Source organism: Castor canadensis, chromosome 1, assembly GCF_047511655.1.
Source record: "Castor canadensis chromosome 1, mCasCan1.hap1v2, whole genome shotgun sequence".
In the NCBI taxonomy this organism is placed as follows: Eukaryota; Metazoa; Chordata; class Mammalia; order Rodentia; family Castoridae; genus Castor; species Castor canadensis.
In genome coordinates this window covers 153,066,424-153,085,449 of record NC_133386.1, presented here as the reverse complement: position 1 = coordinate 153,085,449, position 19,026 = coordinate 153,066,424, and the positions used below count along the sequence as shown (strand labels likewise).

At 36.2% G+C, this 19,026-nt stretch overlaps 1 protein-coding gene across 2 annotated transcripts in view; it reads right to left on the bottom strand.

Moving 5' to 3' along the window:
• Window positions 1-19,026, bottom strand: part of Pde3b (phosphodiesterase 3B) — a 208,070-nt gene that overhangs the window by 21,158 nt on the left and 167,886 nt on the right. For both annotated transcript variants that reach the window (XM_074041958.1, XM_020177984.2), the window contains exon 11: window positions 18,635-18,748. In XM_074041958.1, the coding sequence (XP_073898059.1) occupies window positions 18,635-18,748 (114 nt within the window). The remainder of the gene's footprint in view (window positions 1-18,634; window positions 18,749-19,026) is intronic.

Here is a 19,026-nt window from a genome sequence, read left to right as displayed (position 1 = left end):
GCCTGGTTATTTTTAGCCAGGTTTACAGTAAGAATCAGGTGCAAAAACCAACAGGGAAAAATTGAAAAAATGAGCAGTTTGGTCAAAAAGGGCACACTGAAAGTTGTGGATAAGGAGGGAGGATCTGCTAAAGAAATTAGTGTCATTAAAAAGAAACCAAGCACCCTGCCCTGGGAAAATATGAAAGATGCCTTGAGGGCATCTCAGGAATTGAACAGACTCCAATTGTAAAACTGTAAATTTATTTGAAAGATTTTTCTCTTGAGAAGAGAGAACCCATGCTCTGGAACCAATCTGGGAAGTATTTTCCCAGGTTCAGTCACCCAGGCACCCAGCTGATGTGCAGCCATGGTCAATGGGGTCCCAGATACTGCTTGAGCTGGCAGCAGACCTTGGTATCATCAAATGATACTGGTTTTGCAAGCAAGCAGAATGCCTACTGAGATTTCAAAAGAAAGCCTGGATTACCAGGCAGTGTGTGGCAGGGTCAGGATCCTTACAAGCAATCCCTGAGAGAGCAACTTGTGAAGCTGTGAAGGTGGAGCCTAAGTTACAGTGGAGAGCCCAAGACACTGGAAATGTCAGGAACGTGGCATGTCTGCTAGGAAAGCCATGGTAAAAAGCAGAGCCAGCCCAGGTGAGAGGTCATGTGGGCCGTACTCAGAAAGGTCGTAGGCATGTGGTTACCCAAGCACATTGGATCTCACATCAACTGCATCATCACAGTATGCTTCAGATGCCAGACACAGAACTGTAGGATTTGGCATTTGCCCTTCTTGGTTTTGGGTCATATTTTAGCCCAATACTTTCATGTTATTCTCCAATTCCTCCTTTTGGGGACAGGAATGTTTACTCTGTGCCATTGTACCTTGGGTATATGCAGCTTGTTTTTTATTTTATAGGGACTCATGGCTAAGACATTACCTTTAGTCTCAGAAGTGACTTTGAAGTTGGACTTTTAAATAATGTTGGAACAGTTAAAACTGAGAACTCTTGGAGATGGACTAAATGCACTTTACATTACAGGATGGCCATGAGGTTTTTGGGGGTCAGGGGTGGAACACTGTGGTTTGAAAATTAAATATCCTCCACAGGCTCATATTTTGAACTCTTGGTTCCCAGCTAGTGGCACTATTTTTGGAGGTTGTGGAAAGTTTAAAAGGTAACTAGCTAGTTGGAGGAAGTAGGTCACTCAGGGCCATGACTTTGAAGGTTATACCAGATCTCCAGTCCCCTTTTTTATCTCTGATTCCTGTCTGTCATAAAATAAGCTGCTCCACCATGTCTTCCCCACCATGATAGACTAAACACTATGAAATTATGACCCAAAGTAATTTGTTGTTCTCTTAAGTTATTTCTGTCAGGTATTTGGTCACAGCCATGGAAAAGTAACTAATTCCTTTAGCAATAAGTTTAACAAAAGTAGAACAAAATTAATATTCTGAAAGTATAAAATACTTTTGAAAGAAATTAAAGACCTAAAGAAATGAAAACATATCCATGTTCATGGATCAGAAGAATTAATTTATAATCAGAATTCCAACTACCTTTCTATAGAAATTTATAACCTGAAATTGAAATTAATATGGAAATGCAAGAGGCCCAGAATAGCCAAAATGATGCTGAAAAGGAAGAACAAAGTTGGAGAATTCACATTTCACAATTTCTTTTTTTTTCTTTTATTATTCATATGTGCATACAAGGCTTGAGTCATTTCTCCCCCACACACTTCACAATTTCAAAGGTTATTACATAGTTCCAGTAATGAAGACAAGAAGGATAGGCATATAGATCAATGGAATGGAATTGACAGTCCAGAAAGAAACTTACACATTTATGGTTAATTGATTTTCAACTAGGGTACCAAGATCTTGTTGAGAGTCAACTGTGTCCCTTGAATGATGCTAGGCACTTCCTATCTCATTTAATGTTCTTAACATTGTATAAGGTAGAAACCATATTAACATTTAGGAGGCTACTATGCAGAACATATAAGTAACTTTGCAGCCAGCTGTAGTGGTTCATACCTGTAATCTCAGCTACTCAGGATACACAGGAAGGGCATGGTTCAAGAACTGCTTAGGCAAAAAAAATTATTGAGACATCATCCCAATCAACAAGCTGAGTGTGGTGGTATGTTCCTGTAATCCCAGCTATGTGGGAGGCATAGGTAGGCAAATCCATACTCCAAGGCTAGCCCTGGGGAAAAAATCCAAACTATCCAAAACTAACTAAAGCAAAAAAGGACTGTGGGTTAAGTGGTAGAGTTCCTGTCTAGCAACTGCAAATTCCTGAGTTCAAACCATAGTACCATCAAAAAATTCCCAAAGTATAAAGCACTCTTTTAAAAATGCTGTTGAGAGCTTGGGATGTAGCTCAAGGGTCGAGCACATGTCTACCATTGACAAGGCCCTGGGTTTAATCCCCAGCAGTACAAAATAAAAATTAAGCCAGGCATGGTGACATACACCTAAAATCCCACTGAGTCAGTAGGAAAAGACAAGAGGATCACAAGTTTAAGGTCAGCCTGAACAGCAGTAGTTGAAGGCTTGTCTCAAAAGCAAAATAAAAACAAAAGATCTGGAAGCACACCCCAGAGGACAGTACCTGACTAGCAAGTGCGATGCCCTGGGTTCAATCCCAAGCAGCACAAAACAAAGGAAAAAAATAGAAATTTAAAAAATATCAATGTCAATATGCAGTATAATGTTGGATCTATTCCTTACACCATATCCCCAAATTATCTACACATTGATTATGAACTTAAACTTAAGAGCAATAATTATAAAACTCTTAAAACATAGAAGGAAATCTTCTTGACCTTGAATGAAAAAAAGTTGTCTGAGATATGACACAAAAGTATGAGCAACAAAAGAAAACAATAGATAAGCTTCATCAAAGTTAAAACCTTTTGTGCTTTTAACACACACCATCAAGGAAGTGAAAAAGAGCAAGGAGTAAAACTGGAGGTTTTTATATGTAAGTGAAGTTAAGCTGTCATCAGCTTAAAATAAACTATTATAACTAAAAGTTATTCTTCATGAGCCCCAGCAAAAAACAACAACAACAAAATACAAAAACAGAAAGATAAGAAGTGAAAGCATACCATGCCAAAAAAATCATCAAATCACAAAGGAAGACAGTAAGAAAAAAAGGAAAACATATAAAAAAACCAAAAACCAATTAATAAAACAGCAATAGTAAGTCCTTATCTATCAGTAATTACCTTGAATGTAAATGGATTAAATTCTCCAATCAAAAGACATTGAATGGCTGAATAAATTAGAAAAAGAAAAAAAAAACAACCATATACTATGAGAGACTTAACACCTTTAAGTATACACATAGACTTAAAGTGAAGGAATGGGAAGAAGATTCCATTCATGTAAACCAAGAAGGAACAAGGTTAGCTGTACTTATAACAGACAAAATAGATTTTAACTTAAAAACTAAAACCAACAAAAAGGTTATCATATAATGATAATGGGCCAAATTATCAAGGGCACCTAAATATATAAAACAAATATTAATAGATCTTAAGGGAAAAATAAACTTCAATACAATAAAAGTACAGAACTTCAATACCCCACTCTCAACAATGGACAGGTCATCAAGACAGAAAATCAAAAAGAAAACCTCAAGGGCTGAGGATGTAACTCAGAGGTAGAGCATTGCTTAGCTTGCACAGGCCCTGAATTCAATCCCAAGCATAGAAAATAAAAACAACATTAGATTTGAACTATATTTTAGATCAAATGGACCTACGAGACATATACTGGACATTTCATTCAAAAGCATCATAACACACACTCATAAGTTCACATGGAATGTTCTTCAGGATAAATCATATGTTGGGCTACAAAACAAGTCTTAACAAATTTAAGACTGAAATCAAGGTACATATTTTCTGACTATATAGTATGAAACTAGACATTAATAGAAGAAAGTAATGTAGAAAATTAACAAACATGTGGAAATTAAACAAAACACTTCTGAACAACCAGTGGGTCAAATAAGAAATAAAAAGGTAAATAAAAAATATCTTAGCGAGGCATGGTGGTGCATGCCATAATTCTACTAGAGAAGCTGACATAGTAGGACAACCTGAGCTACACAGGGAGACCCTGTCTCAAAAAAAAAAAAGATACAAACAAAACTAGAAACACAAGATACCAAAACTTAGGGGATGCAGCAAAAGCAATTCTAAGACAATTTATAGCAATAAACTAAATTTTAAAAGAGGAAAGATCACAAATTAACCGAATGTTCCATCTCAAGGACCTAGGAAAAGAAGAATTAAACCCAAAGTTAGTAAACTAAAGGAAATAACAAAGATTAGAGCATGAACAACAGAAAAGGTAACAAAACTAACAGTTGGTTTTTTGAAAAGCAATACAAAATTCCCAAACCTTAGCTGGGCTAAATAAAACAGAAGAAAGACTCAAAACAGAAACAAAAAAGGAGACATAACAGCTAATGTTACAGAAAAATAAAAGAACTTAAGAGGCGTCTATAAACAATTATATGACAATAAATTGGATAGTCTAGAGGAAATGGGAAAATCACCAGAAACATATAACCTATCCAATTGAAATTAAAAAAATTGAATAGACTAGTAATAAGGAGATTGAATCAGTTATCAAAATTCTTTCATCAAAGAAAAGCCAAGAACCTGGTGGCTGCATAGCTAAATTCTACCAACCATTAAAGAAGAAAAATATCAGCCCTCCTCAGATATTCCCCCCCAAAAAAAAAAATGAAAAGGAGGGAATATGTCTTAATTCATTTACAAAGGCAGAATTTTCCTGACACCAAGGTCAGATGAGGATACTATAAGAAGAGAAAAGAACAAGCTTATATGCCTGATAAATATGGATGCAAAAAACCTCAACAAAATACTAGAAAACCAAATTTAATAGTACATTAAAAGAGTAACTCACCATGATCAGGTAGAATTTATCCCTGGTATACAAAAATGTTTCAATTTATGCAAATGCATAATGTGATACACGACATTAGCAGAATAAAGGAGAAAAAAGCATAACCATTAACAGAAAAAGCATTTGACAAAATTCAATATCCTTTCATACTATAAATGTTCAACAAATTAGGTACAGAAGGAATCTTCTTCAAGACATGGACAAAAGAATGAGTATTTCTCCAAAAAGGATACACTAATGGTTCATAACCAGAGGAAAAGAAGTTCAATATCATTAACTATTAAGGAAAAGCAAATCAAAACCACAATGCACTACTACTTTACACCCACTAAGATGGCCACATCAAAAAGGTAGGTAATAACAAGAAGTGGCAAGGATAGAGAAACTGGGTCTTTCATACATTGGTGGTGGGAATGTAAAATAATGCAGCCACTTTGAAAAAAGAGTTTGGCAGCTCCTGAAGTTGTTAAACACCATTAAATCACATGACAGAAATTCCACAACTAGGTAAATGTCAAGAGAAATGAAAATGTGTTTAAACAAAAACTCATACATTGGTTTTCATAGCAGCAAAAGTGAAAAGGAATGTCATCTATCAACCATATGTTTACTCATAGGAGAATGAGAAAGTGGAAAAATATTGCTTAATATATAAACTAACATATCAGCTAGACATAGTGGTACATGACTATAATACCAGTATTGGGAGGCTGAAGCAGGAGGATTATGAGTTGCAGGCCAGCCTGGCTACAGGCTGTTAGTACTTATTTCCTTCTGACAGTCAGGTGGAAGATATCTGGATAAAAGGGTGGATGGGGAAAGAGAAGCAAGCTAACCAGCTACATCCTTAAACCCACCACCCAGCCAAGTGTATAGATGTATAACAAGAGCTGCCTCTGAGACCATCTGCAAGGTGGGCTGATGAGATAGCCAAGCCCTGCTACAATCAGGAAGAAGACACCCAGCACCTGGGTTCCTAACTCAGAACAAACAGCAAGGACAGGAGTGAGCTAACTGGTTACATGCTGAACTTACTACCCAGTTCAGTGTACATACAAATGAGAAGAGCCAAACTGCAAAACAAACATTAAACTAGAGGCGTATGTGGAAAAGGGAAAAGTTCACTTTGAGCAAACTTCTGCTGGCACAGGATCCCCTGTTCGGGGTACTACAGTGGGCACATTTGACAGAGTGCTCCCTGATCCACTAGCTATGCCCAGAGGCCCCTCCATCATACCCCCAGCTGCTATTTCATATGCCTGAAAGTGTCCCATACCCACAAAAACCCTGCAGTGGGAAATAGCTTCCCAACCCTTGAAAATTGTTGCCACTCCATAAGACCTGCCCTGCTTCATTCAAGCACTGCCCCTGGTCAAGAGTCTTAACCAACCATGGAACACTGCACACAGGCTGCACCCAGAAGACATCCCAAGCAATCCTGGGTCACGAAATAATATGTGAGTAAAGACACAGGAGAACCACAGATAGATACTGAGGAAGAGACTAGAGGAGACCATCCTCTGCACCAACAGAGCCTAGTTGTCATAGACTCTTCTCAATAAGAAATACAGAATTTTATTTTTTTTACTTACTTTTATAAATTTCTCTATAGGTCACTTATTCTGCTTTCAAAAAAAATTATAAATTTTTCTACCTTTTGAAATCCATGAATATAGAATCTTTCTCCACAACAGTTAAGCTATATTCCTGTACACTATTATTTTATTTACCTTCAGCCCACACTCTTCACCTCTTTTCTCCCCTTTTTTCCATCCCTCACTTCCCTAAATTTTACTATGTAATTTTTAAATTCTATAACTATAGTATTTTTTCTAACCCCTAGTATATCAGATAAGAATGTTAGTCTCAGTAGAGTGCTGGTGACTCACACCTATAATCCTAGCCACTTGAGAGGCTAATATCAGGAGGATTGCAGTTTAAGGTAGGCTAGGCAAAAATTTGCAAAACCTCATCTCAACAAATAGGTGGACTTGGTAGCATGCAACTGTCATCCCATGCTACATGGGAGGCTGAAATCAGGAGAATCACTGTTCCAGGCCAGCCTGCACAAAAGAAGTTTTCAAGACTTCATCTCAAGGGAAAAAGCTGGGCATGGTAACATGTGCCTATTATCCTAGTTTCAGCAGAAAGTATAAAATAGGAGGATCACAGTCTAGGCCAGCCTGGGCAAAAAATTGATACCCTATTGCCAAAATAACCAGAGGTCTGAGTTCAAACCCCAGTATAGCAAAAAAAAAAAAGAAGAAGAAGAAGAAAAGAAAAGAAAAAAAAACCCACATAGTCCCTTTGGCATATAATGGGATGTCACCAGTTATTTTTTTACTTTATGTAAAATATCTAGTTTTGTTTTGAACTGGTGAATTTGTTATTGCTGGGTTATACACAAAGATAAGTAGTAAAAATAGCACATTAAGCTGTCAAAACACAGAGAATAATTCAAGGGATTAAACCTCCATCCAATGACTTGACTTCACATGGACAAATCATAATGTGGAAACAAAAGAACTATGAAAAAACAAGGCATCATGACACCACAAAAAGTCGACACAAGAAAGTATGTGAATGACAGTGAAGTGGATGAGATCTCAAATACTGAACTTGAATGATGATAAGAATGATCAATGAAATTAAAGAGGACATTTATAAATATCTCAATAAAATTCAAAGACGAGTCAAACAAACAGCTGAATGAAATAATGAAGCAATACAAGACATGAAAGGGGAATTCAATATTGATACAGAAATCCTGAAAAAAATTCAAAGTGAAATTCTGGAAATGAAAAGCTCTATAAGTCAAATAAAAGATACAGTTGAAAGCCTCTCAAATATACTAGATTAAATGACAAACCAAATATAAGGATTTGAAGATAAAGCAGATGTATTAGAAAATTCACATGAAGATAAAGAAAGATGAATGAAGAAGTATGAACAGAATATGCAAAACCTCTGGTGAAACCACTGAAAAGCCAAACGTGTGTATCATGAACATGAAGGAGAAAAGTGCAAGCTAAAGGAATGGGAAACATTTTAAAAACAGCAAAAATCTTGAGGAACAAATACTCAACCAGGTAAAGAAGTTTTTAGTATTCTAAACAGATAATATCAGAATAGAACTTCCCCATGTTATATTACTGTTAAACATTAAGTATACAGAATAAGGAAAAAATACTGACAGCTGCAAGAGAAAAGCATGAAGTCACCTACAAAGGCAAATCCTTGAGAATAAGAGCAGACTTCTTAATAGAAACTTTAAAAAGCAAAGAGGGTATGGAACAATGTATTTCAAGACCTGAACAAAAATAATTGCCAACCTATATTAATCTACCAGGCAAAACTATCTATCACAATGAAAGAAGAAATAAAAACCTTCTATGATGAACAAAAACTAAAGCAGTTCATGACCATTAAGCCAGCATAGTATTAAATACTTAAAGGGATCCTACACACAGAAGAGGAAGCTAAACACAGCCATGAAAATATTGGAAAAATATATCTTGCAGGATGAGTAGATAAGCATATGAGGAGTAGAGAAGAATCAAATGCAACAAAAACAACAAAATGGAAAAATTACTACATACCTCTCAATAATAATTCTGAATGATAATGGACTCAGTTCTCCAATCAAAAGGCATAGACTGGCTGACTTAAAAAAACAAAATAGAGGGGCAAGCTGGTTTAGAGGAATAGAAGCTTTTGCTATCTGACCTATGAATAAGAGCCTGGAAAACAAAGATGAGTCCTCTTACAGAAGAGCAAAAGGGAGAAAGCCTTGTGAACCAAAAAAGAGGAACAGGACAGCTGAAAAAAAAATGTGGAAAAAGAAAAACCATAGAGTAAATTTAAAAATGGCTCCCACGTGCAGCCCCATCACCCTAAATCTTTACCCCAAGAACCATGGAGAAGATTGGTGTGAGAATAGGAAAGGTTTCCCAGTGTACAGCCTGTTTCAGAAAAGCCACTGGGACCCAGTGACTAGAAGTGGTGACTCAGTGAAGTCCCACAAGATATGGTCCATGGTGTATCGCAGAACAAAGAGGTTGTCCAGAACAGGGTGGCAGTGGCAGTGGCTAAGACAATGGAGACAAAAGCAGAGGCTGTAGCACTAGACCTAGTGCAAAATCTCTAACTGACAGAAAAACCAGGAGCTGATGTTTTGTGCTTCAAATCCCACTACAGAAACTCCCACCAGAGAGGACATTTTAAAAGTTTGTGTCTGGTACATTTCTACAGACTGTAAGTACTGGAGAGTTTCAGAGAGGGAAAGCTGCAAGAGGGGATGGTGTGAGACTGACAAGTTGACAGTACAAACTCCAGAAGCCTTCACCAGAGATCATATTCAGATCTCCAAATACTCCTCCATCTCCACCTTCACTGGAGATGGAACATAAAGTCATCAACAGACACCATACCTGAGGCAGATACCCAATTAGACTGACATCTAGTGGAAAGAAAGACTTGGACACTGTGAGGAAAAAAATCAAAATAACCTGCCCAGAAGAGCATTAGAAAATTGTGAATTTTTGCTGGGTGCCGGTGGCAAAAATTCCTCATTCCTATAATCCTAGCTACTCAGGAGGCAGAGATCAGGAGGATTGCAGTTCGAAGTTAGCCCAGGGAAACAGTTTGTGAGCACCTATCTTGAAAAAAAAAAAACCCTCACAAAAAAGGGCTGGTGGAGTGGCTCAAGATGAAAGCCCTGAGTTCAAACTCCAGTTCTGCAAAAAAAAGAAAATTGTGAATTTTTATGTTAAGATGGTTTTTGCTATTAAATTTGGGATGTACAGATTTTTTGTATGCTTATATTTTCTTTTTCTGTACATTACAATTGAACAATATTGCATTCTCTCTCCCCCTTTTCTCTCTACTTCCACCCCCACTTCCTTTCTTTGTAGACATCATGACAGCCACAACCTGCCTTTCAGTATTCAACCTTAAACTATTTCTCCTTTGCCGCTTTCCTATTACCCTTCACATTTATACTTTCCTCCGGTCAAGAAATCTGAACTACTCTCTAGCTCATATTTTCCCTTCCCCATTTACCCACACACAATCCTCCTTCACTACCAATACTTTTTAGTGAGCAAATTGACTCTCAGATTATTTTGTAGTTCTGTGTTTATATTTATTTTTTCTGTTCAATTTTCTGTATTTTCTTCCCCTACTCTCACCTACCCCTATATCAACTAGATCTCTTCTATCACAGTATGCTTTTTCATTAACCTTTTCTATTAACTCAGCCACCCCCCTTCCTGCCACATAAAACTTTGTACTTCGTATCATTTCCTAGAGTTTTCCCCTGTCTCCCTCCCATCACTATTCATATTTCCTTTAGTTTAGTCCCCCAGGATCATAAAGACTCATTCAACAGACATCTAAAGATAACGAACCAGTAACAATATTGATCTAATTAGGAACTGCTATAATTTCAAGACTGCATCTTAATTCCTATGATAGCTTTAATAGCTAAGTTTCTCCTCCCTATGTGGAATAGAGGGTGGCACCCAACATCTTGAGAAGATGAAGGGTTGACTATTGAGCCATACCTCCCTATGTAGAGACAAGAAAACACACCAGAACTCACCCACTAACTAGTCCTAAATAATGCTTCAGAAATCACCAACTAAAGGGACACAGGGAATTGGAACCTCCAACCCAAAACAACCCCAGATGAATAAATCTCAACATAGAGACATGAAGAAATAAGGCAGCAGCTCTCCCTCAAATGCCAACTTCTCCACTAAGGACTTAAAAATAGTTAAAAGGAAGAAATATCAATCATTGAACTAAAAAAATAGTAACAATGATTAATGAGCTCAAAGACGAGATATATAAGCTAGTAACTGAACTCAAAGAGGATACGAATAAACAACTGAGCTCAAGGAGCAGTCAAATAAATAGATGAATGAAATAAGGAAGACAATGCAGAATATGAAAGAGGAAATCAATAAAGATATAGAAATCCTTAAAAAAAGGCACAATCATTTTGAAATGAATAGTTCAATATCACAAATAAACATCTCAACCGAAAATCTGGCTAAAAAAGTGGAGCAAGTTGAAAATAGAGTATCAGTAATGGAAGACAAAGTAGAAGAATTAGATCAATCAGTCAAATACCATAAAGAATACTAAGACAATATGAATGGAACATACAAGACCTCTGGGACACCATCAAAAGACCAAATCTATGTATCATGGGTTTAGATGAATGAGAGGAGACACAAACTAAAGGCACAGACAATGTATTCAATAATGTAATAGCTGAAAACTTCCACAACCTCAAGAAAGGGATAGACATTCAGATACAAGAGTGTTTCAGAATATCAAACAAGCAGACCAGAAAATAAACAACCCCAGACATATTATAATTAAAACAGTCAATATACAGAGCAAAAACAAATACTGAAAATTGCAAAAGAGAAGTGATAGGTCATATATAAAGGCAAATCCATTAGGATAACAGCACAAACTCCAAACATAAGGAGGTCATGGAAAGATATATTTCTATGTCTAAAGAAAAATAACTGTCAACCTAGACTAGTCTATCCAGCAAAATTATCCCTCCTAATTGAAGAAATGAAATCCTTCAACAACAAAGAAAAACTAAAGGAATTCATGACCACCAAACCAGCACTGCAGAAAATACTTAAAGAAATCCTTCACACAAAATAAGAAGTTAGACTTAGCTAGGAAAATACAAGAAAGAATAAACCCAATTAACCTAGGAAATTAGTGCACAAAGAATGGGAGATGGAAATAAACATCAGAAAAAAATACCTCCTGAAGGGGGGAGAAATGACCCAAGCATTGTATGCAAATATGAATTAAAAAAAAGAAAATATATCTCGATATTAACACTAAATATTAATGATCTCAATTCCTCAAACAAGAGACATAGAATAGCAAGTTGGATTAAAAAGACAGACCTGACCATTTGTTGCTTACAAGAAACACATCTCACTGACAAAAAAACAAACATTGGCATAGAGTGGAAAAAGATCTTAAAAGCAAATGGACCCAGAAAACAGGACAGAGTAGCTATATTCATACATTACAAAATGAAAATTAGCCAAATAAGACAATGAAGATTCTTAATATTAGTAAAAGGAACAATTCACCAAGAATAAATAATAATGCTTAACATATATGTATGTGAAACATCAGTGCAGTCAGCTACATTTAAAAAAAACAATACCGGACTTAAAAGTACAGGCAGAACCCACCACAGTGATGGTGGGAGACATTAACATCCCACTGTCACCAACAGACAGATCATTCAGACCAAAAAAACGAACAAAGAAACCTCAGAATTAATAAACATTACAGACCAAACGGACTTAGAAGATACATACAGAGTATTTCATCCAGCCACTACACAATACACAGTTTCGTCAGTAGCACATGGAACTTTCCAAACTTGATCATATTCTAGACTCAAAGAAAGTCTTAACAAATGTAAGAAAGTGATATAACCCCATTATCATCTCTGATCACAATGGAATGAAACTAGAACAGAAACTATTCAAACACATGGAGACAGACAACACATTGTTGAATGACCAAACATCAAAGAAATAAGGGGAGAAATAAAAAAGTTCCTAGAATCTAATGAAAATGAAAACACAACCTACCAGATCATGTGGGGCACAGCAAAGGCAGTGCTAAGGAGAATATTTATGGCTATGAGTGCCCATATTTAAAAAAAAAAAACAGAGAAATTCCAAATAAATAACCTAATGATGCAACATAAGCTTTTAGAGAAACAAGAACAAGCAAAACCCAAAGCTAGCAGATGGAGAAAAAATAATAAAAATTAGAGTAAAGATCAATGAAATTCTCAGCAACTAAGGGAAAGTATAGACAAATGGGACTTCATAAAACTAAAAAGCTTCTGCTCAACAAAAGAAATGGTCTCTAAACTGAAGAGACCAGCCACAGAGTGGGAGAAAATATTTTCCAGCTACACGTCAGACAAAGGACTGATAACCAGAATATACAGGGAACTCAAAAAACTAAACTCTCCCAAAACTAATGAACCAATAAAAAAATGGGCAACTGAACTAAACAGAACTTTCTCAAAAGAAGAAATTCAAATGGCCAAAAAACACATGAAAAAATGCTCATCATCTCTAGCCATAAAACATGCAAATCAAAACCACACTAAGATTCCATCTCACCCCTGTTAGAATAACCATCATTAGAAAACACCACCAACAACACATGTTGGTGAGGATGTGGGGAAAAAGGAACCCTCGTACATTGCTGGTAGGAAAGCAGACTAGTACAACCACTCTGGAAAAAAGTTTGGAGGTTTCTTAAAAATCTAAACATAGATCTGCCATATGATCCAGCAATCCCACTCCTGGTGATATTCCCAAAGGAATGCAACACAGGTTACTCCAAAAGCACCTGCACACCCATGTTTATTGCAGCACTATTCACAATAGCCAAGTTATGGAAACAACCAAGATGCCCCACTACTGACGAATGGATCAAGACAATGTGGTATTTATACACAATGGAATTTTACACAGCCATGAAGAAAAATGAAATCTTATCATTCACAAGTAAATGAATGGAACTGGAGAACATCATTCTGAGTGAAGTTAGGCAGGCTCAGAAGACCAAAAATCCTATGTTCTCCCTCATATGTGGTCTTTAGATGTAGGGCAAATACAGCAATGTTGTAGGACTTGGATTACATGACAAGGGGAGAACACATATGGGAGGTACAGGGTTAGATAGAAAACCCAAAACATGATAGTATTTGATGTCCCCACTCCAGAGGAATTAATACAGAAACCTTAAAGCGACAGAGGTCAACATGAGAAGGGGATCAGGAACCAGTGTAAAGATCAGTTAGAGATGAATCAATCTGGGTTGTAACACATTTGTACATGAAAGCAATGCTAGGAATCTCTCTGTATAGCTGCTCTTATCTCAACTAGCAAAAATGCTATGTCTTTCTTATTATTGCTTATTTCTACTCTTCAACAGAACTGGAGAGAAGAGCAGAACGGGTTCTGGCTGGAAGTGAGGAGGTAATGGGGAAGAGGGTAGAGGCAGGGGCAGGGGGGAGAAATGGCCCAAGCAATGTATGCACATGTGAATAAATGAATAATTAAAAAAAAAAGAAAATGTGGGACATGTACATATGCATGTATATATATGCATATGTATGTATGTGTATGTATATATATGTATATGTACATATATATGTATATGTACATATATATGTATATGTATATATATGTATATGTACATGTATATATATGTATATATGGAAATGGGTGGAACTGGAGATCATTATGTTAAATAAAATAAGGGAACACACATACTCTCTCACATGCAGAAAGACCTTCTGACAGGAATGTAAAATGGAGACTGTTTTGAGTGTATGGCCCAGTGTTAGGTAGGGAAAAAACAGGGAGTAAGGAGTGGAGTATGAATATGATCAAAGTTCTTTTATGCACATGTATGAAAATAGAATAATAAAACCTGTTAAAATTGTTTTAAAAAGAAGGTCAGGGAGAATGAGAAAGCATAATAGAGTGAGTACATTTGATCAAAGTATATTAAATGTATTCACAGAAATATACAATTAAATTCTTTTGTACAATTAATTTATGCTAATATATAATTAAATAAATGAGAATATACATATAGTCTCATTTCTGAGACTGGTCACATAGCTGCACTTAGGATTTATCATTATATTTCATTAACTGCTCCATGTTCCCTTTGTCTTCACTCAATGTCTTTGTTGATCATGGCTTTCTCCCAACTGGGATGACTGGTACATACAAGAGTACACACTATAGTTTTCCATAATCTTTTCCACTGGACATAGGAATATCAAGAATGCCAGATAATCATGTGGGTTCCTGATATACAACTTCCCATGTGTATTAAGAACCTTACTTCTTCTAAATAGTAAGATCAGACACAGACCTAGTCAACCACCTAAGGTCATAAAGAATCACTCTTTTTGGTGCATGTAGTTGATGTACTTCCTACACAAGAATGAATACAGAATCTTTAGACCTACTGAAATCACCATAAGAAGGATACTAAGGTAGAGAGGAGAAAAACAGATGGGGTGAACCGATTTGAGTTATAATACATAACATAGAAATGCTGCAATGAAACACCATGTGTAGCTATCTTAAACAAACAAAAATGTCTTTTTTTTTTTCACAAAAACAGAGAGCAGGGAGGCAAAACAGGTCTTGTCTAGGGGGCTGGTACTAGTGGGAGGAGGAGGGAGGAAATAAGAAAGGGTGGGGGCAAATGTGGTGGAAGCATTATGTATACATAACGGAAAAATGAGGCCTGTTGAAACTATTCCAGGAAGGGGAGGAGAGGGGATAAAAGAGAATGAGGAGAGGGGTAAATTCAACTATAATATACTGTTAGAACTTTTGTAAATGTTTATAACGTACCCCCATACAATAATTTAAAAAAGAAATCTATTGGTTCAAAAGCACAGAAAACACAAATTGGTCAGATGCCTACCTCAGTTTCCCATTCAGTGTAACCCATTTTTGGTTTCCCTATTGGAAGCATTTCTCTACAGAGAACTAAGTCATGTATGCCATTTTTTTTACAAGGGAAATTTTTCTTAGTGAATCAACTGAGGTAACTGTTAGAGAATACATTCCTCTTTCCACAGTTCTGAGCATTTTAGGCATAGGAGAAATGGTACTATATATTGGTGATTGGCTCAGAAAAAAAAAATCACATATTGTGGGATAGCACCCCTAGCTCCACAAAATGATTACACCTAACAGGTGCCACATCTGAGTTTTTAGTATGTCATTCCATCATTCTCTCAGTTCAGCTGTGGGATGATAAAGTTCATGAAAAGATCAAAAAATTCTGTGGAGGTAAGCTCATTACTACAGTTTTTGTAGTAAAATGAGTTACTTGAGCTGATATAATTCTGTCTATAATAACCTGATAGTGAAGAAAACATTTAATAAATTCATTGATGATAGTGAAGTACTGACGAAAGTGAAAGTAAATCTCTAGGATAAAGAGAACAAAAGCTGTTTCTTCCATAAAGGAAGGGATCTAATATAATCAACCCACCACAAGATGGCTGTCTCCTCAGGGAAATGATGCCATATAAAGGGCTCACTATTGGTCTCTCCTTTTGGCAAATCAGGCACTCAGCAGAGGCCTGGGCAAGGTCAGCTTTGGTGAGAAGAAGCCCATGGTGTTCAGCCCATACATAATCTCTATTCTTTCTGTCCTTGCTATTGCATTCATAAGCTCACTGAATGAGAACTGTAGTAGACACGGAAAGAGACTAATAATTTCCAAGACAGCACTTTTGTCCAGCTGATTATTCAAAGTCTCCTCTAAAGTGGATGGCCATTGGAAACTGTATTAGTCAAGATTCTACAGAGAAACCAAACCAATAAAATGTGTAGGAGAGGGGGAGAGGCAGAGAGTATGAATAAGATTTTAAGGAACTGGCTCACACAATTAAGAATATTGCAAGGTAGGTTGGAAGGATAAAGGAAACATCTGAATTATTGTTTGACTAAACTGCTGGGTACCAATGCCCAGATAAGTTGACATATAAAATTAATCACCACAGTATGTATTCACATGTAAAACAAATATCCATCATTTGGTGCCCATGCTGGGAAGTCTATATACAAATCTGTTTTCTAGAACTTCTTGTAACCAATTTGCTAATCCACATTCAGAAGGAACTGGCATATTCAGAAGAACCATCTGTAAGGCCAGTCTTTTGGTCCTTCTCCTTCAGTCAAGTGGATTTTGGAAGGAACTTCTCCATAAAGCATAAATATGGTTAAGGAAGGAGTATCAATGCATTAGGAACATGTGCCATAGGAATCTAAGCTCATGCTTTGTGATTTCAGGAATAGCTCAATATTATACATAACATACTGTCTTGATGATTGAGCACAACTGCACTTGCCAATTTCATATGATGGAGGGTCAAAAGGCACCAAGTTCATTATGGTGAGGTCAGGTGATAACCTAGTATCCATGGCCATGTATTCAAAATCTATTAGAATGCGGTAATAATATAGTAGCTTTTACAGAAAGAATAGTTAATCCGAGGAAGGTGGATTAGCTTTTTCTCAAAAAGTACGTATTTGTGCTATGGTTCTCTTTTAGTGTTTTTTCAGAGGCTCTGCAGAGGATACCTATCTATAAAAGACACTGTGAGGACTGCTGGATCTGTTGAAGGTTACACTGAAAAATGACAGAACTTGTACAACCTGAAACTGCTTCACATGCTTCTCACACAACACATAAAAATCCATAGTTTGAGAGTTAATGGACTGGAATATTCAGATGTGATGAATTTGCCTTCAGAATCCAGAGTTCTCTGGGTAGAGAATTCCTAATCAGTTGCCCCTCAACTTGGAGAGGATATCTCAACAGGTTTACTAGTATTAACATTGTAAACTTCACTGAGCTGACAGATCTTGATTTTTGTTTTTGCAATTTCTCTCATCTCTCATCCTCTGACACTCTTAACCAGGCATTTATGATACTCATTACTTCTTATTCATGGAGTTATTCAACATTATCTCATCAATGTAGTGAATCACCTTGATAATATATGGGATGAGACTAGAATAGAATATAGAATGGAAGATTTGACATAGCACAGAACTAAAATAATGACAGTATACACTATTAGGTCTTCCAGGTTTAAGTAAATGCCTACTTTCTAACATGTATGAAGGAAAAACATTCTCCTGATCAATTGCCATATCTAAACAGGATGAATATAAAGGAAATCACCTGAGTATATCAGAGCAAAACACTAAAAATCAATAGCAAAGAGAAAAGGAACGTTGTAGTTTATTTCTCAGTAAGACTTAAGGCTGACTTGTTAATAGAAACTACAAAAGTAAAAATCTGATGGAATTATACCTTTGCATATGCTGAAATATAAAAATATTCTTCTAAGACAAAAGTAATGTATCTATAAACAAAAAAGCTGAGGAAAATGATTCTTAATGGAAGAGAAGAATTGCTGGAAAGAATGAAGGGAACTAGAAAGAGTAAATATATATGGCAAACAAAAAGGAACCAGTGACATTGAGCAAATACACTAGATTCAACTACCAAACGGTAAAATAGTGCCTGAGTTTATGACATTTGCGCTGATGAATATGGTACTATTTTTTCTCAGGTATTGACAACTGAGAAAATTCCATCCTGATACATGTGTCTGATGGAAGTATTTCTCCCCCAGCCCCTTCATGAGCTAACATAAGAGAACTGAGTGTTATAATTCATTAGGTTTATTTAAATAATTAGATTCATGATGTAGAATAGTATTAACTTTTTAAAAGCAAAATCTGAATGTTTACGAAAGTTTTAAGTACCATCATTTAAATACTTGTGTGAGACTTTTAAATATGTTCCTTTTATTTTGGTAATGTCATATATTTTACATATGATATACCTGAAATGAAAAAAACCCAAAAATTGGAAAAAATACCAAAGGAATAACTATCATAACATTTAGGATAATAGCTACATCAGTAAGGAAGAAAAACAACAAGATGGGAAAGAGAAGGAAACATATTATATCAGCAGTATTGGATCTTAATCCATCATTTAGAATGGTTAGTAGATTAAAAAATTATGTTAAAAGAAAGATTTGTAGGAGGAAGTACCTGTTTCATTTCCTGTTTCATGATCATTGTGGATCTGTTGTAAGCCTGGAATTGGCCGTGTTGTCAGATACCAAACTGCATGTAGGACATCTGTGGCATGTATACGATTGTGATCTAAAGTCACCAAAATATTTTATAAAAACTATCAGTCTGTTAGGTTTGATATAAGACATTTTAAAAGTACAAGTATTCTCTGGTCATATTATATCCCCATAAATAAAATGTATGAGTTAGAATAATTTTCCACAATTGTATTTTATCTATTTTTAAAGTATCTCAGTACATTAAAAACTTCTCTTTTGGCCAAGCAGGTGGTTCACACCTGTAATCACAGCTACATGGGAGGTGGAGGCAGCAGGATCATGGGCCAAGGCTGGCTCCAGGCAAGAGCA